This window comes from Tiliqua scincoides, chromosome 3 (genome assembly GCF_035046505.1).
Source record: "Tiliqua scincoides isolate rTilSci1 chromosome 3, rTilSci1.hap2, whole genome shotgun sequence".
Taxonomy (NCBI): domain Eukaryota; kingdom Metazoa; phylum Chordata; class Lepidosauria; order Squamata; family Scincidae; genus Tiliqua; species Tiliqua scincoides.
This window is the reverse complement of record NC_089823.1, coordinates 42,074,800-42,101,513: the sequence shown is the minus strand read 5'-3', so window position 1 is coordinate 42,101,513 and position 26,714 is coordinate 42,074,800. Positions and strand designations below refer to the sequence as shown.

General features: G+C 41.4%; 1 protein-coding gene across 2 annotated transcripts in view; it reads right to left on the bottom strand.

The window, feature by feature from the left end:
• The window catches only part of EPHA3 (EPH receptor A3), a 150,183-nt gene that overhangs the window by 36,943 nt on the left and 86,526 nt on the right, over positions 1-26,714 (bottom strand). Inside the window, exons 4-8 of one of the 2 annotated variants that reach the window (XM_066619984.1) lie at positions 24,854-24,978; positions 21,552-21,714; positions 18,388-18,490; positions 17,831-17,898; positions 10,628-10,753 (exon numbers count right to left, since the gene is read on the bottom strand). In XM_066619984.1, the coding sequence (XP_066476081.1) occupies positions 10,628-10,753; positions 17,831-17,898; positions 18,388-18,490; positions 21,552-21,714; positions 24,854-24,978 (585 nt within the window). The remainder of the gene's footprint in view (positions 1-10,627; positions 10,754-17,830; positions 17,899-18,387; positions 18,491-21,551; positions 21,715-24,853; positions 24,979-26,714) is intronic. The other variant, XM_066619983.1, reaches the window with a different exon arrangement.

Sequence of the window (26,714 nt, the reverse complement as noted above, 5' to 3'; positions counted from 1 at the left end):
TGCACCTTCAAAGGCTGGAAGTATCAATACTTGTGTTATGTACCGCAAATGACTATATATTACTAATTCAGGCTCATAGGTCAAGATGGACTTGTGCCTTATGACCATTTTTCATCTTGACAGAGAGGAACAGAATTTTAACCAACGACTTTGAAAGCCAATGTCCAAAAATTGGTACTGGTCACTAAGCAGTGACAGAGAGTGGCATTAAAATAGTAGGAAACAGCATAGCAACAGGAAATATTTTCTTGTACATTAAATTGTGCTGAGATTTCCTTACAGTTTGTTGTAGGTCAAAAAGGTCATTCTAACTGAAAACTTGGCAGAGTGTTTTTGTTTGCTTTCTTCCTTTTCTGTTTTTGCATTTTTTGCTCCCAACAATTCTGAGATGCTAATGTACATTCAAGCATCTACACTGGCTATAACAAGAATTCCGATGACTAAAAATCTGACCTCTGCAAGAAGCCGCATCTGCCAGCAGGCTTTAGTCAGGGCAAATGGCACTACTATTCAAATATTAGCATTAGGTCGATACTGTTAGGACACCCTGAGAGTAGAAAATCAAAGGGCGACACTAGAGGGGAAAAAAAACAAAAAACTTTGCAATAAATCTTCAGCTGGCTTGATGTGGTATTTTCTTTCTCTCTCTTACTTAGTATGCATCTTTACGGTTTTAATAGCTACAAGCTGCTAATGTTTTGCACCAACGGTCATGTGACAAATAGATGAACTTGTATTTATACAGTTTCTGCAAACTTGGTTGTTAACACCTATGAATTATTTGGCCTGAACACAGAGTCTGCCATGTGCACTATTTCAGATGGCTGATTTTGCAAAAGAAAGGGCTCCATATTTCCTCTTTTTGTACTGTTTAGCTGTTAGCAGAGAGAAAATTAATTGTTCTGATTAATAGAAATACACCCAAGCTCTTTTTGAGGATTTTGTGTGGAGCCCATTAGATATTCAGGACTGTTTCACACCAAGAAAGCTCCTTGGAGTCACTTAGGCTGCAGTCTAAGGCACACTTCCTTGGGAGTCAGTTCCACTGAATTTAATGGAACTTACTTCTGAGTATACATGCACAGTGAGAGGTTTCCACATCGTTGAAAATAATAGCATATAACAGAATGTACATATTATGTAGATATTATTTGATATGTAGATTTCTAATTCATTCCATCCTAGTAGTCCTGGATAAATGACAACAATCAGAATGAAGCTACAGAACGACAGAGCTGACAAACGGCTGTGCAATCTCCCTGCTGCCAACCTGGGTCAAAAAATACCATGGAACAGTTGCCAAATAGTAAACTGCTTCTATCCTTCTACTCATCATTGTTCCCTTTCCACCTGCTGCCTGCCCTGTTAGAGCACTTCCTGAACACCCCTTGTAGACATTCAACCTGCAAGTGTATTCCTGAAATAGTCTTGGGTTGCTCTGTCTCCAGCCAAAACCCAGATACACTCAGTATAATAATACTCTAAGCCAGTGGTTCTCAAACTCTCTGGGAAACTCTCTGGGAGAGTTTGAGAGCCACTAAGTTCTTGCGTGGGCGGGAGGGGGGAGGCAGCAGGGGCGGGGGAAGGCAGCGGTGTGATCCCCAGGAGTGGAAGTGGAGCAGAAGCAGAAGTGGAGCGTGATCGCAACGCATCTACTTTCACGGCTGCAGGGAGACCTGTTGCAGGTAACACCGGGCTCCCCGCACCCTGGGGAGGCTGCAGGGGCTTGGGTACGTGTACCCAAGCCCCTGCAGCCCCCCTGAGCAGCGCGATCCTGGGGATTGCGCCGCTGCCTCCTCCCTGCCTCCAGGCTGCCCCCGCCCCTTAAGGGGACAGGGGCCAGGGCCCGCAGGCTGGGGCGTCACGATGCCCCAGTTTGAAAAGCCCTGCTCCAAGCCAATGCATGTCTACTCAGAAGTAAGTTCCATTATAGTCAATGTGGATTATTCCCAGGTAAGTGTTATTGCAGCCTGAATATCTATATACAGGTGTGCATTGCTTAACTGAATTAAGTGCCCTACAGGGCTCAGAAAAGTTCTCAGGAGGCAAGGAGAACACAGCTCCCCTCGGCTCTGGAGGCTTGGGTGGGAGGAAAAGAGGGATCAGCGATGGAACATCGCATATGTGGTCCGTTGCTGATTGGAAAGTAGCCAGGCGATGTTCACCTGTAGTAGTTTCTATGTATGGAAAGCACTTTGCATGACATTTGATGCTGTCTTTGCAGGATTCTTTTTAAAGTAAATAGTATCTTCTCTGTACTGGGCAGCTGAGGCTGAAAGGGAGTGATTTGCCTATAACCATCCACTGAGCCCAGGGCAGAGGTGAGATTTGAACTGGGGAAAGTCCTGGTTCAGCAACTCCATCTCTTAGACACTATGCTTCTTACCTGTCACTATGGTTAGCAATAGAGCATGGCACAGGACTACCTCTGAGCTTTAGCAAAAGACCAAAATAGGCACTGAGGACCAGTGGCGTAGCTGGAGGGGGGCGGAGCACCCAGGGCAGGCAAGCAGCCCCTCCCTTCGGAGCCATTCCTGATGGGGGAGCAAAACGGAGCCATACGGTTTTGCTCCCCCCACCAGGAAAGTCACCAAAAGGAGGGGCCGCTTGTCCGCCCTGGGTGCTCCACCACCTTCCAGCTATGCCACCACTGAGGACATTGCATAGGGAAACATATCCTGGCTAAATTATTTGCAAGGCTGCACTGTGCTACTCAGGCTGCAAAATCCTCCACATCATAGCACTTTAAGTATGCAAATAAGCAATGTTTTCGTGTCATGCTCACTGTCTCATTATTTTATACTTCCACTATTTATTGAAGCCACGTCCTGTTGGAAGAAAAAAAAAAACCTTTTCTGATCGTTCTTTTGAATATCTGGAACTATACCAGCCTCAGCGGTAATCTTAGTTTACCAATTGAGAGTCAAAGAAACATATGGCTATATTGGGTCTAAATGGAGAGCCTGCAGGCAGGATTTCTTTCTTTCTTTCCTGTAACATACTTTTTTTAGTTTCTCTCTCTCTCTCTCTCTCTCTCTCTCTCTCTCTCTCTCTCTCTCTCTCTGTGTGTATTTGGCAGCACACAGTTTCTAATAGGTGCTTAAATAATTGCTGTTATCATCACAATAACCATCAGGAACACCAACAATTGGCCACTAACCAACAACATAGCCATATCATAAGGTTCCATGCAATCCAGCTCATTTTCAAAGCCAAACTTCTCAGCTGACACAGTTATCTAACAGGAAAACTACTCTAACTCTAATTGGAAAGCAAATCAAAGGGCTAAACATATATCTTTCTCTTGTTATCTAACCAAACCTTGCAGTTCAGGTTCCATTACCAAAAATGGATGAAGAATCAGGTCCTACACAGTTGAGTAATTCAAGATACAACAACTATGAATAGTACTTACTGGTTCTAAAAGTCACTGCAGTGGGATTATTCAAAACCTCCTTGGCCCACTGCTTGCCTAATCACTTCACACCCCATCTTCTCTGAGAACCCAAGAAGAGAATGGGAACGGCTGACCTTCTCCTGATCGAGCTCCATATCTTGCCAAGTGGTGGTCAGGTATGTGCTGGCAGGGGTAGAAAGTGGGTGACAGAATTTGGGTTTGAACGGCAGATCAACTTGGACTACCCATGAACAGATCCCTATGAAATTGGGGAACTGAGGTACTACCAGCAGTGGACCTCCCCAGCCCCGCACCCGGGGCAAAGATCCACGATGTGCCTCTCCATGGGGTGCTGCGCCCCCCCATGTGAAAATCTGCACCCCTACTCACCTGAGGCTCATGGAGCTTGCATGACCCAGGAATGCATCAGGGAAGTCTCTCTGAGGTTCCCTGACACTATAAACTGTGCTTCTGGAAAACCGGAAACACAGTTTCTGACCCCATCAGGAGCCTAGAGAGGCTTCCGTGGGATCCTAGAGGCTTGCGCCTGGGGCATTTGCCCCATTGGACCTAATGGTAGGTTCACAACTGGGTATTACAAGGTTATTGTGAGGCAGTGTGATAAACATAAATGTCCACATAAACATAAACATATATTGTCCATGCCTTCAAGAAAGTGCAGTCTACTCTAAATTACGATTATATTTAAAAATTTAGAGGGAATAATCAACTGTACAAACAGGCACACATCAGATAGTTCAGAATGGATCTCCTTGAAAAAAATATGAGGTTTCAATTTGAAGTCACATGAACACAGCGGCGGTTTAATCTTGCTTTCAGCTTGGACTGTCTGGGAATAGAAAGATATAGGTAGATATTACTAGCACAACTTTGTGTGATTTAAATATACTTAGGGGATATTGGACACTGCTATTAATTTAGGCATTTGCTGCCGCAAATCAATTGTGTTTTGTTGAGAATTTGCACAGGATGAGTTGTAGGTGCAATTGTTTCCTCTTACAGAGGAATGCTATAAATCACAAGCCTGTGATGTATAGGTCCCTCCCTGACTTTCTGTTTCCTGTTCAGATACAGATTACACAATTCCTTGTATAAGCTTTCTGAGTCTGAAGTATTTTGCTCTGTACTCTCATTAGTGAGGGAATCCATTCATGCGAGGAGGGGTAGCCCTATAGATTTCACAGAATTCAGACTGTTAGCCCCGTTATGTTCATGATACTTTAATTCAAAGAAACATAGGTTAAGTTTCATTTATTTAAAGGTACATATACATGTTTATTTATTTAAAGGTATATATAAATGTATCCACAATAGCCATGATTAAAACACTACAGAGCTTTGAGGGCACACCAGATCCTATGAGAAAAAGAGTCACATCCTTTTTCTTTGCTGTTAAGGAAGTCATTGCACAGTATGTTGATGGCTTCCAATATTTTAAATGATTTAATCTCATGGTTCACAACAACTTCATAAGCCTGATAGCCATAGAAAGTCTGGTATTCACTGACAAGGAATTTATGATAAATCAAAAGACAGAAACAGGACAGAAAGACAGGACTGCACAGTGGCAGTCCTAGCGGTTTTCCAGTCAGGGGCCACCCCCCATTCACCACCCCCAACCCAGAAGTAATTGTGGTGACATCATCATCACCACAATTACTTCCGCACCACTGCCTCCTCCATTCCCCCTTTGAAAAAAAGGGGGAAGGCTCCATTGGAGCTTTTTTGCACCGCTGGAAGGTAGCCAGGAGGTGAGTGCTGCCTGCCTCCTGGGTGACTTCCAGCAGCATAAAAAGCTCCATTGGAGCCTCCGTGCCACTAGCAGCAGCAAGAATGACTTTTTTGGAGCTTGAAGCAGTGCGCACCTCCTCCAAAATTGAAAGGAGAAGCGGACCGTTTCTGGCCTGCTCCCTGGCTGTTCTGAGAGCTGCCCTCTTCCCCTGCGCTTTCTTTAAAGGGGAGGGGAGGAGGGTGACCCTCCAGTGTGGTAGGGAACTGTGCCTATAGTGGCGGCAGGAGTGCAGCCATTGTCAGTGTGACTCCCCGCTGATCTGAGGGCTGCCCTCCTCTCTTCCCCTTTAAATAAAAGGAAGGGGACTGTCACTGTTGGTGCAGTTCTCAACCGCACTGACAAACCAGTGGTGGGGAGCGGGGAGCGGTGCCAGCCCCACAAGCGCCTAACTTCCTGGTGCCCAGTATGGGAACCATCCATGTCATGGCATGCTCATCAGACTCTGAACGAACACTTTAGAAAAGCTTTTTGAAACACTTCCAAATCACCAGAGAAAGACTATATTTGCCCTCATAATTCACTAACAGGAGACACAAGACAGCAAAAGGACAAATAGGAAACAACACATTGCTCAAAAAGTCCTGAGTTCCAGTTAATTAACACTATAACACTTGCAGGAACACACACCTCTTGCAGTTCAGATATAGTTCTTGACGTTTCCACTTCCTCATCCAATAAACTTGTATGTAACATGTATGTTACAGATCTGGAACTGTAGAAGAAGCCTGTGCATGCTTTCCCTACAAAATTCCTACCTTCCCTCTGATAACCACATTTAGAAGGGGCAAAAAAACCCTCTACCTCATAGATTCTGAAAGTACATAATATACCTCACACACCATGTATATCATCCATGATGAAAAACAATAATCAGTTTTATCAGAGAAAAATTAGGAACCAAAATTAAACCAAATATTTGCTTATTGTGGTGCACTTTAAAAGAGCAAGAGATTTCCCTTTTCCCCCCAGTGCTCTCATTCTTGAGGTTATTTTGAAAAACACCTGAACTATAAAACACTTTAAAAGCACCTTTACCTCTAGGGAATGGAATGCATAGGGGTGATGGAGGAGGAGGGAATGGAATTCTTGTTGTAAATCAATAGTATAAACACACATTACAAGGTACGTCTGTTCTGATTTTAATTAAAGACTACACAGCACTTTGCATCGATGGTTTGATTATGTCAGTTGTAAAAGGGACCTGTAGTGGCTATTGTAAAGCACTTGTTAAAGTACCACTTCAATTCCTTCAAATGCTTTTAAACAACATTTCAGAGCTTTTAAAATGAAATGGTTTAAACACACACACACTTACAGCTTCTGTAATAAACTGTTAAGAATTTCAAGAAGCTGCTAAAACCGATAAGACAGTTCGATCAATGGCTACTAGTCTGGATGGTTATATACTATCATCAGGTTCAATTTTAGCATGTCTCCGAATGTCACATTCAGCACGTGGGCTTCCCAGAGACACCTGGTGGGTCACTGTGGAAAACAGGATGCTGAGCAAGGTGCACCTCTAGCCTTATTCAGCAAGACTTTTCTTACTTTACATTCCTAAAATCATTATTGGCACCCTGAAAAGTTGCAATCGTTTTGTAGAGGCAGTTGAATGGACACAGGTGATTAGAATTTTGTCTTTCAATATCAGACAAAAATCTCACACAGGATAGTCTTCACTCAGGAGATGACATTGTACCTGCTACGATAATCAATAGGGAACAAGAGATTCAGAAAAATCCACCAGCAGCCTCACAACTTTCTGCTAAATGTGACACCAATCTTTGTCTTTCTATTCCTAGTTACAACAAACAACCATGGCCAATGTGTGCTCACTTCTGCCAGCCTGGTCTGAGGTCAGTGGAGAACAATGCACTCTTGAGGAGCTAATAGGAAGGGGGGAAAAAAACAAAAAAACAGCCAGTGACTGTGGAAACTACTTGACTTTTTTTGCCAGAATACTACCGCAGTTCCAATAAATTAGAACAAGCCACAAATTAATGAAAGATTTTTTAAAAAACACATTTTGTGGCAAGTCTTGGCTTTTTAAATTAAATATTCATGCAGGATTTTTAAATAATGGAAGAGAAGGAACTGACATTGGTTGTTTTGGCAGGTCTTGCCGCCTGAGACTGTGTATCTACTTGGGGATCATACGTTTGAGGAACTCTCTCTCCAAGGCCTGAAAAAGGAAGTATCACCAGCATCAACATGTTCTTCCTATTAATTTGAGAAACACTATGATTGGATCACAAAACAGCTGTGTCATGGACACTTGCACATTCTCTAATATAAGGCACTTACACAGCTTACTTGGGGAAAACAAGGCAGTTCATAAATAAAAGGACAAAAGGTCATGCATTGTACATTAAAAACAGGCAACACAAGAGACACCCGTGCTAAATATTTCAGTCTCCCAGAACATTCCATTTCTAGCTTCAAGGTCAGAAGCAAAGGCTGTTTGGGGGCGAATGAAGCATAAAGCTGCTGAAGTGGAGTCTTGTTGACAATTTAACATTGTCTTGGCCTAAACAAAGACTGGAGGTGGCTATGTAATTATTTTGCTTATGCTGTTCTCTAAATTAAGCACAAGTCCACAATGAATGGATGCGCTTGGATCTATTAACATCTATGTAATCGCTAAATCCATGTGATTCGATCTTGTTCACCTTGAAGTTTGCTAGTAGTGGCTATAAACTTTCACTTTGCAAAAGAGATTTGCTCCCACCAGACCTGAATATAGGTGTACTCCAACAGAGAAACATATATGCATAAGATGACAGGGAGACGCTATTCAGTGCTCTACCTTAATCTGGTATGTATGCATGAAAGGGCTTTCCCCACTGTTGTCCTGGGGGACATCTTGTTAAGAGTTTTACCACATCTTATTAGAGGTTAGATATTACCTGAAGACCTTCCTAGTTTGGAAGTTGTTTGGTCTGGCCAATTAATGTTTCTGTAAGGTGCCCAGTGGTTTAACTGTCTTCTGTTTATGCTCTGTTTTCAGTGTTTTTACAACACACACACACACATTTTTGTGTGCACAAATAGTGACCCAGTTAAAACACGACTTCCTTGGAAGAATGGGATACAACAACCAGGATAAATGATACCATAAAATAAGTTGTTGCCTATTAAAAGATAGAGCCACACTCAATATTATCTCAAAATATATTTGTTACTCTGTAAGATACAAAGCATTCTATTGTGTGTGTTGTTGTTTTTTACTACAATACACTGCCACACGCTTTCCCATGATTTACCCAATTTGTAGTAATTCTAAATTGCCGAACAGAATGTTTTCCAGAATAAGTTTTTGGAACACTGAGATCTTGGAATACAATCTACCAATCTCTATTGCTGCATTGTAACCCTACACATCCATTTTGGAACTGGTACTAATTTATGATGAGTTTTCAACAGTGTATTCAGGGATATCTTTATAGCTCTGATGATGAATAACATGTCAGGGAGCCTTTTGCTCTTCAATGAGTAACTCAAATGCTGGTGTTCAGAAATGAATCTAGTGGGCAAAGGTCATTGCAATCTGATGGTTCTTTGGTAACCCAAACAAAATAAAAGTTTGAGGATTCTGTTCAGATTTTAGTAGACTGTATTCAACAAAAACCTTTCTAGTCAGCAATTAAGAACAAATGTAAAAACTGGTAAGATTTTTTTTAGTACAGAAGAATCAAGAATCCATCTGAAAAGATTCATTAATCAAAAGGAAAGTACAGAATTAATTCTGATATAATGCTAATTATTTAAATAGGATTCAAATATACTCAAGTATGGGGGGCTTCTGCCTTTGGTATGACAATGGGAATGCCTATTGTCAGTGTTCTGCTGTCCTAATCCTTATGAGACATTAAACAGGCTTTGTTGCTGGGCCCCAACCCTTCTGATAGAAATTCCTTTGAAATCTCCTTGATTCTGTAGGGACAGCAGTTTTCATGTGAGACGCATGGGACTCACCTGAACTCCATATCCTGAGGAATGTGACCTCTTTCCTGTTTCACTACGACCAATCAAGTGGATGCTGAGGGCCCAATCCTATCCAACTTTCCAGAAATGATGCAGCCACAGTGCAGCCCTAATGAAAAGGGAACAAACATTCCCTTTCTTTGAGGAGATCTGTGTGACTGCCCCAACACCACAGGATGCAGAACACACCCCATTGGTATGGCTACATCAGCTCTGGAAAGTTGCATAGGATCAGGCCCTCAAGCTTCTTTTTCTGTTTTGTACTGGGATTTTTCCCTGCCACTCCCATATTACTCATCAACTGATTAGTCACAGATGGTACTGTGCTGTTGTTCTATTCTATTCTATATGAACTACATCACACCTGGATAAATTATGAGATTTAGAACTCCTTGCCACAGGATGTGGTGACGGCATCTGGCCTGGACACCTTTAAAAGGGGATTGGACAAGTTTCTGGAGGAAAAATCCATTACGGGGTACAAGCCATGATGTGTATGCACAACCTCCTGATTTTAGAAGTGGGTTATGTCAGAATGCCAGATGCAAGGGAGGGCACCAGGATGAGGTCTCTTGTTATCTGGTGTGCTCCCTGGGGCATTTGGTGGGCCGCTGTGAGATACAGGAACCTGGACTAGATGGACCTATGGCCTGATCCAGTGGGGCTGTTCTTATGAGGATACAATACATACTCATTATTAAGATGTTCTACAATAGGGGGCTCAATATGTCTGAATTGTACTATTTTGTATACACAGCAAATACATCTAGGGCTGATCACTGTTTGTCGCATATTACTGAGTGACATGGACCATAAATCTGAACCCAATACATAGCTTTTAAAGTTATTCAGTAACACATTGCTTTGTACTAACAGTGTATCAATGTGACTAAAGAATGGAATGCTACTTGGGGATGAAGAGGTGGGATGGTGCTTGAAAAAGGCTGTCCAAACCATATTTCAACACGGCAGGACTGCAGAGCATAAGTAACCTTGTTGTTGTCTGGCTTATGTTACACCTGGAAACACACAGGGGACCCCGTCAGCCAGATTTGCCAGTCAGAAACATTTTGCTAAACTCTGCCTGAAAACAAAATAAATGCACAGAATGTATTCTGAACCAAAATGTTCACATCTGAATCATCCAACCACAGCTACAACATAATGACAAACTAGAAGCAATGTCAAATAGGCCCTTGCATCTAATTTTCTTTTTAAAAAAGCAGTTTCTGAGGGTCCTTATCCAGGTTGGAACTTCAGTGTACAGGAGAGGCGGATTTAAACTTTTCTTCTTTGCTGCAGTCCTGATGAAAATTACTCTCAATTGCTATTTGCCCTGAAGAAATCTGGGTTCATAGCAGCTTCCCAGTTGGGGTACAGAAAAAAATGCAGCAAAGTTGATTCACAGGAGAGGTCAATATTAGTATTCTTACCTGCTCCAACAACTTTGTCAATGGCTATGCTAGTAGAATCTAGTTCCTTGGCAAATTCATGCACGGCTTGATTGGGATCTTCATAGGTATGTGGATCCACATAAGTTCTAAGGCCTGGAAGTTTCACTGTTTTAAAAAATATAAATAAATAAGTTCTGAGTTACAAGTTTAGTTTGTATGCATGTGGCTTCTTTCACTGAAGAATTATTGAAGCTTACCACTGAAAACTATAAAGCAAAAAAAAAAAAAAAACATTCATTGAGACACAGCCTTTTGAGAGCAAATTATAATACAATTTCTCCACATAGCGACATCAGCCAAATTGCAAAGGTGGGTTGCAGGGAAAAAAAAAATCTTCAATTTTCCATCAGATTTCTTAAGTTGGGAAGAAAAATCCTTCTTTCCCTGGTCATTTAGAGCTCTTCCTTTGTTAGATAGGCAGTTTTTCCTACCTCTAGCTTTATTTAAACTGTACATTAAAAGTGGATCAGCCAAATTCAAGGATAGGTGTATTAAACATTAAAGTTAAATTAAGCCATTTCTGCCCACATTACATTTATGCAACAGGGGTCAAATGTGGACACCTATGGGCTGGGCAAAAATGGATTAAGCATCCCATTTTCAGAGGCAGCATTGCCCAGAATAACAGTTACTCCAAAGAGCAGGGTTGCATACAGGCTCTCCTTATGTGCTTTCTGACGCCTCTGGCTGATCACTCTTGCAAAAACAAGATCCTTGAGCCCTGGGGCTCCCTGAGACCCCTTTAGGGGCTCCCTAAGCACACCATAAGAGGCCACCATTTGCTCAGTGCTGCGCCACTCTGTGCATGCACCAGTGCTCTGGGGCTCCCCAAGACTCTGCACATGCACTGGCGGACTCCCCGAGACTCCCTTTAGAAGCGTGAAATTTTTCAGAGACCTAAAGGTTTGAGAACCACTGGTGTAATCAAATCAACTCTTGCAAGAATGTAATCTAACTGCCTCTAACCCAAATTAAGAATCATACTGAGAACAGAGGGGCTATGTTTCCCCTCCATATGACATATTCCAAGTGTTTCCTACAAGAGTGCAGTGGTTAAAGTACCATTCACAATAAAACTTTCCAAATAGCAGCGGCAATTAAAACACACACTTGCACACTCCTACAGGCAACACACTCTGGTTGGCTAGAAGTCTTGTAAATGTTCCCTGCCATCTATGCAGGTTGGATGTCACAGACTCCCTCCTGACCCCAATAAACCTTCTCCCTTCCCAACCATTTTTTTTTCTTTTTATACTTCTGATCCCTGAGAGCTTTGGCTGCTGATTTTCTTTTTTCATGCTGACTCTAGAGATTCTGTGTTATCAGGTGACAGGGACTACAAGGGAGAATAATCCTTCCACACCAATTACTGAAGAGCAGCACATATCAAGTGGACTCTGTCATGAATGGCAGATAATAAACACATGCACGTGTGTTAAGCTGTACTACTTTGCAGTTCCTTCTGTGCATGGAGTATCATTTCCATTTCAGTTTTACCAGCATGAATTGCCCTACGGGTAGCAAAGGAATAGAAAAGGCTTGGCCAGACGTGGGCAAAGAGATGATCCGAGGAGGTGAAAAACGTTTCTGTGCCTTTGAAGTGGTATTATAGGATTCGAAATAATGCTTCAGGGAACCGTTCACAGCTGAAGTTTTTTAGCTCCAGCAATTCAGAGTCAACTGACTGAAATAAACCAGCCGCCATGGGCTAAAGTGCAGAAAGTTTATTACAGCCCCAGAAGTTACTTTAATCAGTTGCAACTAACCCAGGAGATTTTTGTTTGTTTTGGTATGTTTCTGTGTTTGCCTTAGACCAGTCCTGCAACTATCACAGAGAAGTGCCTGGCACTTTGAGATTTATACATCCCCAGTGGCAATTTGGAGACAGAGGTTAGCTACTCTTAGAAGGCTCCATACTAATTCCAACCATTCTCAGAAAAGGGGAAGACAGAAAAAAAGAGTGTAAGTGTGTGTGTGTGTGTGTGTGTGTGTGTGTGTGTGTGTGTGTGTGTGTGTGTGTGTGTGTGAGAGAGAGAGAGAGAGAGAGAGAGAGAGAGAGAGAGATTCTGAAAAATTACAGAACTAAATGTAATTGAGTAAAACTGCCTTTGTGCAAGAAAAAATTACGATACTGATGGCCCCCAGCCCATTTCATTCAGTATTGCCTGCATCAGTGATTCCCAAACCTTTTAGCTCCAGGATCCACTTTTTTAAACAACACTATAACAGCACCCACCTAAGTTTACTAGAGTTTAAAAAAGGAACTCTAGAAAGAAATAACATTTTATTTATTTATTTCTAAGTAATAATATCCAGAAAAAAGAACCTCAAACATTTATATCCCTATATTTACACATGCTTGCAAAGTTCAGGACCTCAGCTCCTTGCACAGCAATTAGCAGCAAATCTTCCAAACAGAAGGAGCTGAACCCTTTGCAGGGTAATTAGCAATTACGGTAGCTGATTTTTAATAGCGTCAAGGTTTGAGGCAATTAGTTATCTGATCTTTCCATCACTCTTTGGCGACCCACAAAAAATCAGGTTGCGACCCACAGTTTGGGAACCACTGTACTGTACTGCCTGGTAGCAGCAAACCAGGGTCTCAGAATGGGGTTTTTTCTAGCCCTATTTTTCTAGCCCTATTTGGAGAATCGAACCTTCTGCCAGGAATCAAACCTTCTGCATGCAAAACAGATACTATATCACTGAGCTACAGCCCAATTAACACGGTCTCTTTACTACACAGGAATAGAAGACGTGCAGATAATTTAATTTGAGCCAGGATATATCAGTGTTTGGTTCAGGAGCCTTTATTTTTGAATGTCAGAATTTCATTTTGGTAATATCTTTAGATATAAAACAGGAACGCCTCTGAACATGGTCAAAGTACATTTCTATCACCCCTTAAGCGTTCCATCTAACCATGATGCAAGTGGAATTAAGGAACCTACTCTTGAGTTTGGTGCCTACAAAGTCTTGACAACTTCTTGGATTCCCAGGTGGCGGCTGTGGCTAGGGGGGCCTTTGCTCAGCTTCAACTGGTGCGCCAGCTGCGATCATACTTGGATCGTGCAGACCTGGCCACGGTGATCCATGCCACGGTGACATCGAGGTTAGATTACTGTAACGTGCTCTATGTGGGGCTGCCCCTGAAGACTGTTCGGAAACTGCAATTAGTACAGAATGCGGCGGCCCGTGTGGTCACCAGAGCTAGGCGGTTTGACTCTGTCAGCCCGCTTCTCCGGGGGCTACATTGGCTGCCCATTCGTTTCCGGGCCCAATTCAAGGTGCTGGTTTTGACCTTTAAAGCCCTATACTGCTCTGGTCCAGGATATCTTAGAGACCGCCTACTCCCGTACAATCCGGTTCGTCCTCTCAGGTCATCAGAGAAGGCCTTTTTGCAAGTGCCGCCACCCAAGGAGGTCCGGGGGGCGGCTGCAAGAAATAGGGCCTTCTCGGTAGTGGCACCAACATTATGGAACTCCCTTCCCCTTGACTTGAGAATGGCTCCCTCTCTTGAGAGTTTTCGGCAAGGCCTGAAAACACTGTTGTTTAAACAAGCCTTCTGATTTCTGGCCTTCTTAACTTTTTATACATCTTTTAGTTTTACAGGCTTGATTCCTCGGTGATCTGCTCTTTTACTCTTTTAATCTGACTACTGTTTTTATGGCCTATGTAGTGTGTTTTTAAATGTTTTTATCTGCTTGTAATAATGTTTTTTAAAATCTGTTTTTAATATGTTGTTAGCCGCCCTGGGTCCCGTTAGGGAGAAGGGCGGGATAAAAATAAAGTTTTATTATATTATTATTATTATTATTATTATTATTATTATTATTAACAACAATGATCTCTTTTATAAGCATTCCGCCTTTAGTTTTATTTATTTTTTTGGCACAAAATTAGTTTCATGAATAAATTGATTTAATTTGTCAAGCAACAATGAAACTTGCTATCAGAGTGAAAGGTTTAAACCAGTGGTTCCCAAACTGGTGGGTTGTGACCCACCAGGGCAACTGGAAATGAGCCATTCCCCCTTAAGGGGAGTAGCCCAGGACTGGGTGCCGCAATGCTGCCGCAGCAATTGCAGCGCTGTGGGGACCCAGGGGCTTTTCAACATACTGGGGGGGGGGGAGTTGGGCAGCCTCTTGGATGCTTGAAGACCCTTCTGTGAGCCTCCTCACTGCAGCACTGAACTCCGATTCCACCTGCTCAGGCCCTTGCAACAACTTAGAGGCTTACTTAACAACTTAATACTATCATGGAAATAAGATAGTTAAAAGCAACATTTGGGAAATATTGCTAGAAATCATTAGGGGGAAAAAGGTGTGTAATGACATACTTTTTGTGATCTATAATCCTTTTCAGAATAAATTATCAAAGAATCTGTGCATTTGTGCATAATCCTTCTCATTATACCATGAACACTGCAATGGAGAGTCACAGCAAAAAACCAAAGAGGCTGAAGCTATACGAATTTAACAACTGTGACTAATTTAGAAACTGTGATTGCGCCGTTCACTGTACGGGTGTAGGGAGAACAATTTTTGACCTGTTATTTGTCCATGACACTTTAAAAAAATTGCTGTTTCTGTTTTATAACCTAATTAAATTTGAATAATTAAAACCTCATGATGTGAGGCACATATTACTAAATAGGTAGCTTAAGCTCAGTGTGTTATCTGTCAGTGTGAGGCCTTAAGTAGCTGGGTGTCACAGCTTGCATGTCTGCAATTAAAAAAAAAAATAGTACCACCATGTTTGAATAGGGGAATACTGTAGAGAAAAGCAGTTCAAGTTTTCAGTTGCCCCAACCCAATTGTAATTAGGGTTTCAGCAACCACATGTAAGTCACATATAAGGACCTGGTAACGGTGATTCTCATTTGACATGGAAATAACTCTATGCAGTTATTTTTGCAGTGTTTTTGTATCTTAAAGACAGAATTATAGAAGAATCACATTAAAATACCTTACAATAAAATGAGATGACAAATGTATGTGGAATCACATCTTCAGCCAGAATTAAGTCAGCATATAAAGTGAAAATCACATTCAGTCAAAATGACCCTTGAAAGTTCCTTAAATTATCTGCGCCTGGGGGCCAAGTTGTATGAAAAATACTGTATCTTTAAAAACCAGTATCACACTATAAGAGTCACATGGGAATTGAGACCAACTAAGAAACAGTAGATTCCCCTCTTCCATCTCAGGCTCACTCTGGGGCATACGCTCATTGAGTGGAATGATAGGTTGAATCACCTGTACTGCTTAAACTGTTTGCCAAGCACGTGTATATTTGTGTACACTGAATGTACATATGATGTGACTTCTCTGTAATGTAAACAATTTCTGTGTGGATTGGTTGTTAGTGCAGTTATACCTGCCTGGGGTGATGGAAGTTGGGATGGGTAGATTGGGCCCAGATTGGGCCCAGATGGGTAGATTGGGATATAGTGGACACTATATCCACTGAAACAGATCAATGTGGACTTGTGGCAGTGACTGTTGCTGCTGGGGCTTACCCTTGGGCAAGGGGACAAATGACAAAATTCAGAATTCCCCTGCGGGATGCAGCATAGACTGTGCTGGGACCGCTGCAATGGCGTGGGGAAATTTAGGGTCCAATCTAAGCCAGGGCAGTGACAGCACCTGGTGTGCTGCCTTGACAACCACCATTATATGAGTACCGAGAGGCATTTCGCCGCTAGTGGTAAGGATGCTGCACCACAGAGAGGCCAGTGCCAGTTGGCATTCAGCACTGAGAAGATGCCTCCTCTGGGTGCCTGGCAGTAAATATCCCTATTGGGTGGTGGGGAGGCTTTTTCGGGTGGGAGGAGGGAGCAGAACTAGACAGAGGGAGGATTGGGAGAGGGTGGAGATGGCAGCAGAGTCTGTTGCTGAATTCATTGCCTTCTCCCAAGCTGCTCCACATGACAAAGGCCTCCTCTGTTCTATACCTACTAAATAGTGGGCCCAATGGATCTGAGGAAACAACACCCAAGCAGCTTGGGTGTTGGCAGTGCCCAGGTGCAATCATATCAAAAATGAAAGCATGCAATTAAAGGCAAACTTAGAAGCAAAAATAATTCCAGAATGCATTTCTAAGTCTCACTGTTTCTTAACTTACTCCAAAGTCAACCTGAAGAGTCCATCATACCTGTTGGATCTCCAGGAGGTGAGTGAGAGCTTAGCCACACACAAATGGGATCTCTGACAGAGCCAACAACTAAGTGTCCTTAGGTTTGACTTTAGGAAACCAAGGGTTGATGATGTCCCTGGTCTATCTGATTGAATAGTTCACAACCACCGAAGCAACCCTACCTTCCATCTGACTTAGTCAGGTAGGCATGGATGCCAATTGGCAGGTGCATGTAAATGCTAGCAGGTGGGCTGCCTAGGGACAACAAAGTACTCCTGTCTGAAATCCTGGAGTGCCACAGCCAGCCAGCGTTGACAATACAGTGTTGTATGCACAAAGGTCCGACTCAGTAGAAAACAGCTTCTTATATTCTCTGTAAGTAACATCCAATAGTATTATTATAACTTTGGCTGTCTCAGCAGAAATGGGCTGAGCTGAAGTGCCTGGATAGGAGTCAGGCATTTGACCAAAAATATGTAGTAATATTCCTTGAAAGCCCTACCTTTTGAAACAGGGCACCCACCACAGCTAGTGAGAAGGAGTGGGGGGGAGGGGGAAACAGATGAAGCCAGTTTGCCATCTGCTTTTAGAAAGAATTGAGAAATATGAGTGGCTGAAGATGGAACACTGAGCAGTGTCACTCCTGAAGGAATGTTGGTTTGCTCCCCATGTGCTATGGTTGTGTTTGTAAATAAACTATCATATGGACACCCCAACTCTCTAGTGATCTCTCAGACAATGAACCCCAAAGACTGCAGAGCTACTTCTGGGTCTTCTTGTTGTTTTAGGAAGTGAGCAGCTTATAAAGATAGATTCCCTATAGAGAAGTGTTGCCAATCCCATGTCACATAAGCACAACCCAAATACACTGTTTTCTTTCTTCTGTGACGTGCAGGATAAAAAGTGAATTATAAAGCTGGACCAAGTGTTAAATCAGTTAAAAGAACTTTCTACACAAAAATATTCTGTCCCATTTACTTAATGCGAATCCATTCAGAGTGCATAGAGGTTTGGTCAACACCATAATGGATGGTGTGCACTTACAATGCCCATTGCCAAAATACAGCCTCTTCTCATCAGCTCCGTGTTTTGACTTATTATGGCCACAGAATCTACAAGCAATAAAAGAAAAGAAAAAAAGATATATATCAGAAATCTAACATTTTTATATTGCTTGTACTAACACGTAAAACTAGATTGAAATGTTTTTCCTTGAACAATTAAGTACCTGTTAGAAACTTTAATACCCTTTACAGTTTCTGTATCCTACAGAGCTGAGATATGCTCAGGGAGACTTTGAGGAAATTGGCTAATGAGACAAGATGTTGATTTTTGAACCCTCCAGTTTAGTTTTACAATTGCCTAGGAATGTGTTTATTGCTGCTTTTTTTTTTTTTTTTACAAGTTCCCCTAAGAACCTGAGCAATATTTGTTAGCAGCCTCATTACTGTGTGCAGCTATTCCTTGACTTCCTGTTTAACAGATAGAGATCTGGTGAGCCTGGCCACTGTTGTTCATGACCGTACCTATGACAGAGCTCATCATTATAATACCACAGTGAAGAAATGGCAGTAAATGGGTAAAACAAATCATGAACTAACCTCCCAATCAGGATGTAAACCACAATTGTAAGCAGAATAATGGCTACTGCAGCTGAAACAGCAATCATTACAACCTGGCTATTCTCACTGGAGATGGAGAAAGCTAGAAGTTAAAGGAAATAAAAAATGAGTAAGGAAAAGAAAAGAAGCATTAAATATATCACCACTGACAAATGCAGGCAGTAGATAAGTGAAGTCATTACATAGTATTTGTTCTTAACTCAGGAATGACTTCCTGGCCAGTTTCTGAACTAAAGAACTATTCATTTTTTACCAAGTGGAAAAGAACTTCTGTGATCCATTTACAAAGAAAATAAAATATATTCATATGACAATCATTCGTTTTTACAGATGCTTTAAAATTATGATATTAAAGCAAGAGGTTTCAGTACAGCAATCTAGTTTGATGGATCAAAGATTTCAATGGTTCAGCAACTGAAATGCAGACTTTTCTTTAGTAAAGTATGAAGCTCAGACATGAAGATTAAATTAACTTTGTTTTAATTCTGCTCTGAATATGAATGAAAAGTTATATTGGCTGCCAGGTGTATTTGACTCCGCTTCACTTATCCAAGTTCAAATCAATTAAAGGTGCTTAATCTTGGATCACGCCCGGATTCCAATTCTGAGAATTCTTGAAACAAAAGAATACTCACATCCAATTCATGATTTCAAAATGACTAATTAGAATCAAGTAAAATAATATTGGCATCCTAAATAATAATAGTTTTCCATCTGTTCTGCAAAACTATTTATCACCTTCATTCTTTTCATCTTCTAGCACCATCTACATATGCATTTGTTCAAGTTAAGACAACACAAAAACATATTTCTTTGACATATGCTCCCATAAATTATAGCATGAATGATTTTTAATGCTCTCTGTAATTTATTTCAAAGGCTGAAGGTCAACATAATAGCCATTTGTTAACTAAAATAAGGCACTCAGCTACTTTTCAGAAAGGGGTGGAATTTTTAAAAGCTCACAAATCTCAAAAATTCAAACATGTCAAGTGCAAGATTGCTTGGCTTGCTGCTAAATTTCTCGGCTTATTTTTGAGACCTTATACTCTCCAAACAGAACATTTTTTAAACCTCAGACACTCAGGTCCTAGGAGAGGTCTACAAGTAAAACTTACCGCTACCATATCTGTGGTACAATCTATGTTATGCGATCACTTTAGAATTGGTCCCACCATCCCAAACAATTCATATATCTGACAAAGTAATCAGCATACTAACTACTAGATGTTCATATTATTGCTAAAATCTGGTGCAGACTGTTAACCTCTGGGAATATTTTCAATATTATTATCCAAGAGAATGAATTTCAGATCCAATCATTTGAGTTGGATCACCACAAGTTTAAGTATTTACATTTTAAGAGATTAAATTAGCTCAATTTGAAACAGCCTGCTGATCCAAAGTGGCTTTTTTAAAGCAACATTGGACGCAATCCTAACCCACTTTCCAGCACCAGCAGAAAGGCAAAGCAGCTCCAAGGTAAGGGAACAAACATTCCCTTACTTTGAGGAGGCCTCCATGAGTGCCCCCCAACTACAGGATGCAGCACATGTCCCATTGCACAACTATGCCAGTGCTAGAAAGTTGGTTAGGATTTGGGCCATTGTTAATTTGCACTCTCTGTTGAGTACAAGCGAGGGTACGGCATAAAATTCTCCTTAGGCAATGACCTATTTTGAAGATATTGTGGAAGATGTTCTGGGGCTGAGGACCTTTCCAGGCAATAGCCAGGGCAGTAACCAGAAAATTGCCCACAAGAAAACTGCCCACAGGAAAAACAAAAACCCAAATGCCCACAAGAAATGCCAAATCTCTTGTGGGCAATTTTCCTCACACGAGCCAGGGCACAAAGAGCTACTTAGGGTTAAGTCAGAGGGTCTAAACAACTGAGTATGCGACAGCACAAAAGGCTTTTGATACTCTCTCCCCATTTCAAAAACAGCTGATCATATGGTCAGGGATTTCTTTTCTGATCTTAATTAACAAACCAGAGGGTGGAACCTGCTGCTCTGCTAACACGTTCAGTAGTTTCCTAACAAAAACCTCTGTGGCTTTTTGCCTAGTTCAGTCTTTAGAAATAGTTTTGATGATGTCTGCAAGTGAGTCTATTCCTATTCCTTAACGGGTTTACTTGTATGGTCTGGATAGGTAGCACCTGAAAGGTGAATGGGAGGAGAAAGTTATATCTTTTCATGGGTAAGTTTATGGGTTTGAATAAAGAGATGTCTCAGCTCACAGACCATTTTCTTAATCTTAACCCCTATGTTACACTAATGTTTTACATGTACATCTGCATGTGCAAGCAGTGGTATAGCTAGAGGGGGTGCACAGTCCTAAGTTTTGCAGGGAGCCTCAGCACAGCATGCAAGCAGCCCCCCTTCCCTTCAGAGCCATTCTGGACGGTGGGAGCAAAATGGAGGCAAATGCCTGTTTTGCTCCCACCGCCTGGAATGGCTCCGAAGGGGAGGGGAGGGTCGCTTGCATGCTGCGGTGAGACTCCCTGCAAAAAATAGGTATGCCGTGTTAGCCTCTGTTACTATTTTACCTTTGCATGCAAAGTGAACTCAGGTACAAAGTATAATACAGCAGTTCAGGGCAGTATTACTTGCATTTGGCTGCAACTGGTACGAGAAACTATTTTTCCATCCTTGTTCACCCCACTTCCACCCCATTACTGACTAGTGCAAAAAAACTGCTGTTTTTACAGTAACTGACGCACCACTCTGTGGACTTGGATGGGGAAAAAAAACCCTGAGACTATGGTTTTTTTTAGAGTTCAGAAGTTTTAAGATCCATAAGGTCATACAACAATGTCAGAATACTTTTGACACTGTGGATCTTTTAAATTTCTTTCCCGGCAGGAGCTGCTCTCTAGCACAGGATTCATTTAATTCTGGCAGCATAAATAAGATATGGCAGGAGAAAGTTGGAATACCACCTGCGCTATTTTATAGTATATTTCTCATAGCATGTTTTAAAATAATGACAAAATATAAAAATTTATAGGCATGTTAGCCGGCAAGGCAGATCATAAATATAGAATCACGTTTGCTGAACTAGAGAGGAAATAAAACTACTCAGCCATATAATTTTGAAATTGTGCAGGAAAACATTTAAAATCAATTTTTACAAATACATACAGTCTGGGCTGGTTTCAAACTCAAATTTGCGGCTGTTGGTCCCATAGCCTGCAGCCGTTCGAGCTCTGATCTGAAAAATGTAAGTGGTGTCGGGTTTGAGGCCACTGATGGTAACATTGGTGCTTCTTGCCCTCAGAATGGTGTAACTCGTCTCTTGTTCCTGCTTTAGGGAAAGAAATTGCCACATTAAAACCCAGCATACTCAAAACCAAGTGAGACTCATTTTATTGTCTCATTTTCATTTGCATAACAGTTGCCTTCTACAGGATTCTGGCTGTGTAAGTAGCAGTTGGGATGTAAGCTAATTGTATTCAAAAGTGTGTTATCTCCCTTTGCCAGAACACTGAAAGAGATTCTGTTGCTGATGCAGTCACACATGCCCTTTCTGGGAAGTGTATGTGAGTAGGATGATTTTTTAAATAAGGTACAACAAATCTTGTTATCTCTGCTCCTTGACAACAGCTGGGGTGATCAGATGGTAGTGTGATGGACCCAAATACAAAAAGATAACACAATGCAATCTTCCCACCTTATCCTTGCCTCAAGGAAGAAGAGATTCCCCCCCCCCCCCGCTGCCAACTAATAGGGCTGAGAGCAGGAGGAAGCAGAAGTGCCCAGAATTTCATACCATGTTCTCTTGCAGCTACCAGGCTGCCTGGAACTAAAATGATCCTCAGAACTTCTACTTCCTAAAGAGCTTGTGGAAAGATTGAGGAAAATGTAACTTCTGCTAACCAATTTTTAAACTGTATTTTTTGGGAAAATCTTGAAAAACTGAATCACTTTTTGCAAATTCTCAAACTGTGATTTAGGGGTTGAACATATGAGCTGCATCTTAGCATGTCTTAGATCATTAGACCTTCTACACTGTGTTGTCTCCACTGACAGGCAATGACTATTTGGGGGTTCACACAGAGATCTTTCCAGTCCTATGTAGTGGTGCCAAGGATGGAATCTGGGACCTTTTTCCAGGCAGCACATTGAACTATTAATGCATGAGCATTAGTGGTTCCCTCCCTTCAGTGGTTCTTAATAAAACAACTAACATTAAAAAGTCTTATGTTTTTATTGAAGAATGTAAAATATTTACTTGCGTAAGGGACTTTAGAGGAGGATGTATATTGGGAAAATGACACAGGGGCAAGATTTACACCTTCCCTCCCGCAGCACTAGTTATCTAATTAAATTAGGAGTCCTAATTTAAGATTCTGAGAAGGATGGAGAATCAGATTACAGATCATGTCTAGTATGACCGTCAGGGTCAAGTCCACAGTGGAGTAGGTAGGAAGATCTTTTAACATTTTGCTCTCAATACAGTCCTGATCTGCAGTGGGGAATCCAACAGTCACTCCTTGAATGGAAGCTCCCATTTGCTAGCAATAGCAGCCTTGCTCCCCAGGAAGGCTAGACTGGGATCATAGTGGGAGAAAAGGGTTAAAGTCCCCTCCTCTGTCACAGCTGCAATCAGGATCAGGGTCTTGTGTGGCTAGGATTAACACCACAGTTAAAAAAACAATCCACAAAAATAATTTCTATTCTGGTTCTCACTCTTATTGCTAAATGATTCTAGCTACTGTTCTTAGTGCACACCGCAAGGTAAACTAGTAGAGTGGCAAGTTAGGATATGCATTTCACAGTATTTTGATTATAAAACATATAAATTCCTAATTATTAGAAAAATGTTTTGGTTTCAACATTCAATACAGAAGATTATCTTAAGCAGTTCTCCAGTGTGCAGGCCCAGGATACGATTGGGCCATAAGAATGAACTCAGGCTTACTATGGGTCTATGTAGTCATTTAAATAGACCCTACCATAAGGCAAAAAAATTCTGATTTCATAATATGGTAAGTGGAAACTGATCAGTCTAGCTAAATTTGAGGGGAAGAATTTGGGAAGAAAGGGTTAGATACGTTATTATTTTGTGAACTTTAATGGCAGCTCAACTGGAATTTCTGCGGTTAGAATATTTCCTTCAAATAGAGAAACAAAAAATAAATTACACAGTGATGTAAGGGTTATAGTGCTTAATAATAATCTATACTGTTCAGAAAATATTTTTAAAACTAGGGTTAAGAAGAATGGCAGTATATATTAATGTCATCATGATTTCTGTTTTATATGTCAATTTTACATTAATAATAATAAGTCACACTTTACTCAATAGTCTTTGAGGTTATTTTCCATGGCACTGAATCAGAATTCTAGAAACATTTTACTTTATTTAAAAAAAATACACAGAAGCATAGGAAACCTATTGTGAGCAGAACTCTCATCAAACATTAAACATACTGATATATATTAAAGAAATGACTATTTATAAACATTTTCTCCCACACTTTTCTTCCCATGATGGTAGCTTAAGCAAAACAAAACCTAAACAACACCAATAAAAATACAGCAGGTCCTGGTATTTGTGGTTTCACTTATCCACAGATCTGGGGAACCCCCACACCCCCTTTACAAGTAACTTTGTTTACTGAAGTAGTGCTTGCAGCACAAGTGCTTCTTGCTTAACATTCTTCCTTAACTGAAAAATTGAAAAAGCAGGGCAGTTCCTGCTTCCTGGTAGTCTCTCTGTAGCATGCAGGCTTGTTACCTGCATGTTCGGTTCTTAAGGACAAATGTTAATCAAGAAGCACCTGAGCTGCAAGCACTGCTACAGTAAACAAAGGTAAAGGGGGGTTCCCCAGTAAACAAAGGGCATGGGGGTCCCCAGATCCATGGATAAGTGAAACCATGAATACCAGGACCCTCCTGTATTTTTACTGGTATCATATTGGTTTTGTGATGCTTAGGCTATCATCATGGTATCTGTATAGCATTCAGTGGTGGACCTCTCCAGTCCTGCACTCCAGGGCAAAAGTCCATGATGGGCTGTTGCCACCCCCCCACGTGCAAATCCAGCCCCCCACTCACCTGAAGCTCACGGAGCCTTGCACGATCCAAGGTTGTGTTGGGAAAGCCTCTCTGAAGGGGAAACTGGAAGCAAAGCTTCCCCACAGAAGCTCAGAGAGGTTTCCACAGGGCTACAGGCTCGTGCCCGGGGCCTTTGCCCCACAGAACATAATGGGAGATCTGCAACTGATAGCATTCCTCCATATCCATGGTTTCCTTATCTATGGGGGGAGGGAGGAACTGAACCCCCATGGCTACAGGGACTCACCTGTAACTGAAAAGCAATCTACCGGAGGACTTTTGTCACAGCTCTCTAATTTCTATACTTTTTGTAGCATATTCTTTCTGTGGTTGGTTGGAGTCAGACCGCCCCTCCCTCAAACCTTTTTGCCTTGCCTTCCCACCTTTTCGTAGTACTTGACTTCATAGTCCAAGATGATCCCATTAGGATGTTCAGGCTCTTGCCAAGACAGAGAGACACTGTTCCTGGAGGTCCGGTCTTTTCTAATGATTGTAATAGGGGATGGAGCTAGAGTTGAAAAAAGAAAGAAGTAAAACAAAAAAAACACAAATTGAGCTTATCACTGTTCTAATCCTTGGCAATAAGGTGGTATTTCCATTTGAAGGGCTCGTGAGTATTATCCTGGCCTTGGATCAACATCCAACAGCTGGATTATAGACTTCTTACCCAAGCCTTGAAGCAGGAGGGCCTGAAGGAGAATGAGTTAGATTTTCTGTTGCTAGTAGACAAGTGGCAAATGAGCAGATGTTTCTAATCTGCTACTATAATGTAAGCAATGAAATACATTTGATATATTAAAAAGTGAGAGAGAGAGAGAGAGAGCGTTCTGTCTATTTATTATAATGTTGCGGTGTTATTATTACCAGATTCTGCAGCCCATTGATAATGTTTTCATATTTCAGGTATACAACAGGACTGGAATATATTATATACAAGGAGCCCCAGGGGGTCCATTGTTAATAGAAATAATAATCAGTGCTGCAGAATGTATCCTTTTTTATGACATTCTCTGGGGTTCACCTCTACTCTCACCCCCCCAGCTCAAACTTCTCCCACAACTATTTTTTTATTTAACCAATGTTCTCCCCCTTCAAAAAAATCCTAAAGTACAATGTCAAAAGTGTGCGTGATCATCTGTCTTGAAGGAACATGGGCACAGGTGGTACAGATTATATCCAACAATGCAATGCGATAAAGCATTTATCATTTATACAAGTCACCACTTATATAACTATTACGGGCTGCCCATAGTATAATATACTAGATGAGTTTAAAAACCCCTACCAGCAAATCCATGGATTGTACCTTGTATCAAGGTAAGAATGAGTAACTTTACACTTTAACAGTAGATTATGCAGAAAATGTTAGCTGATGCAGATAAACCCAAATGAAGTAAATATGTACTGTTTCATCCAATGCCTCCTCCCGCACCCTCCTTTTGCAGACATAAAAACCAAGCTATCGGGAGAAAAGGTTGGTTCTGGCATTTTGTCAAAATAGGACAAAACTAGGTACATGGAAATTTTGGCAGAAGAATTGTTTATAATGTGATATAATGGTATTGTATCCAATTATAATTTGCAAGAATATGAATAGATTCATATCCATACAATGAAGCACAAAACAACAAATGCAGTTTTCAAACAGAGGTTTCAGTAAAGAGCATGACTAACAAGTAATGTACAGGTATCTACACAAGCATACACATTTTTTAACAAAGTGAAAGCACCTCAGGTTGCAAGATGTCTTTCCTTGGGCAAGATAGTGGATCTGGTACACATGCTATTTACTTTCACTGATGCTTCACATATATACAGGTGTGTGCCACTTAACAATGTTAGCTTAACTACAGATCCCATATATGACTTGGTCAAAGCATAATAAAGATGCTCTTAATGAGGCAATTGCTTCTCCCATAGCTTGCATCAGAGTATCTGTTTACACAACAGAAAGGCTCTTAATGTGAAGAAGAGGCAATCTATCTCCAGTAGCCTGTGCAGCCAGCTAGTGTCTGGCAGGGAGTGCCTGTTCACACAACAAAGGCAATAGATTGAACTGAATGTTCACTTGATAACCGTAATCACATAACAATGGGGATTGGAGAATGTATCCCCTTTGTTAAGTGTCGACCACCTGTATTTGTAAGGAAGTAAAGACTATAAAATATCTGTAAATTCCCAGTGTTCTCTCTTCTGCAGAGGGCACCAAACCAAAGAGTGCCTCCCCTAGAACTTCTCGCCTAG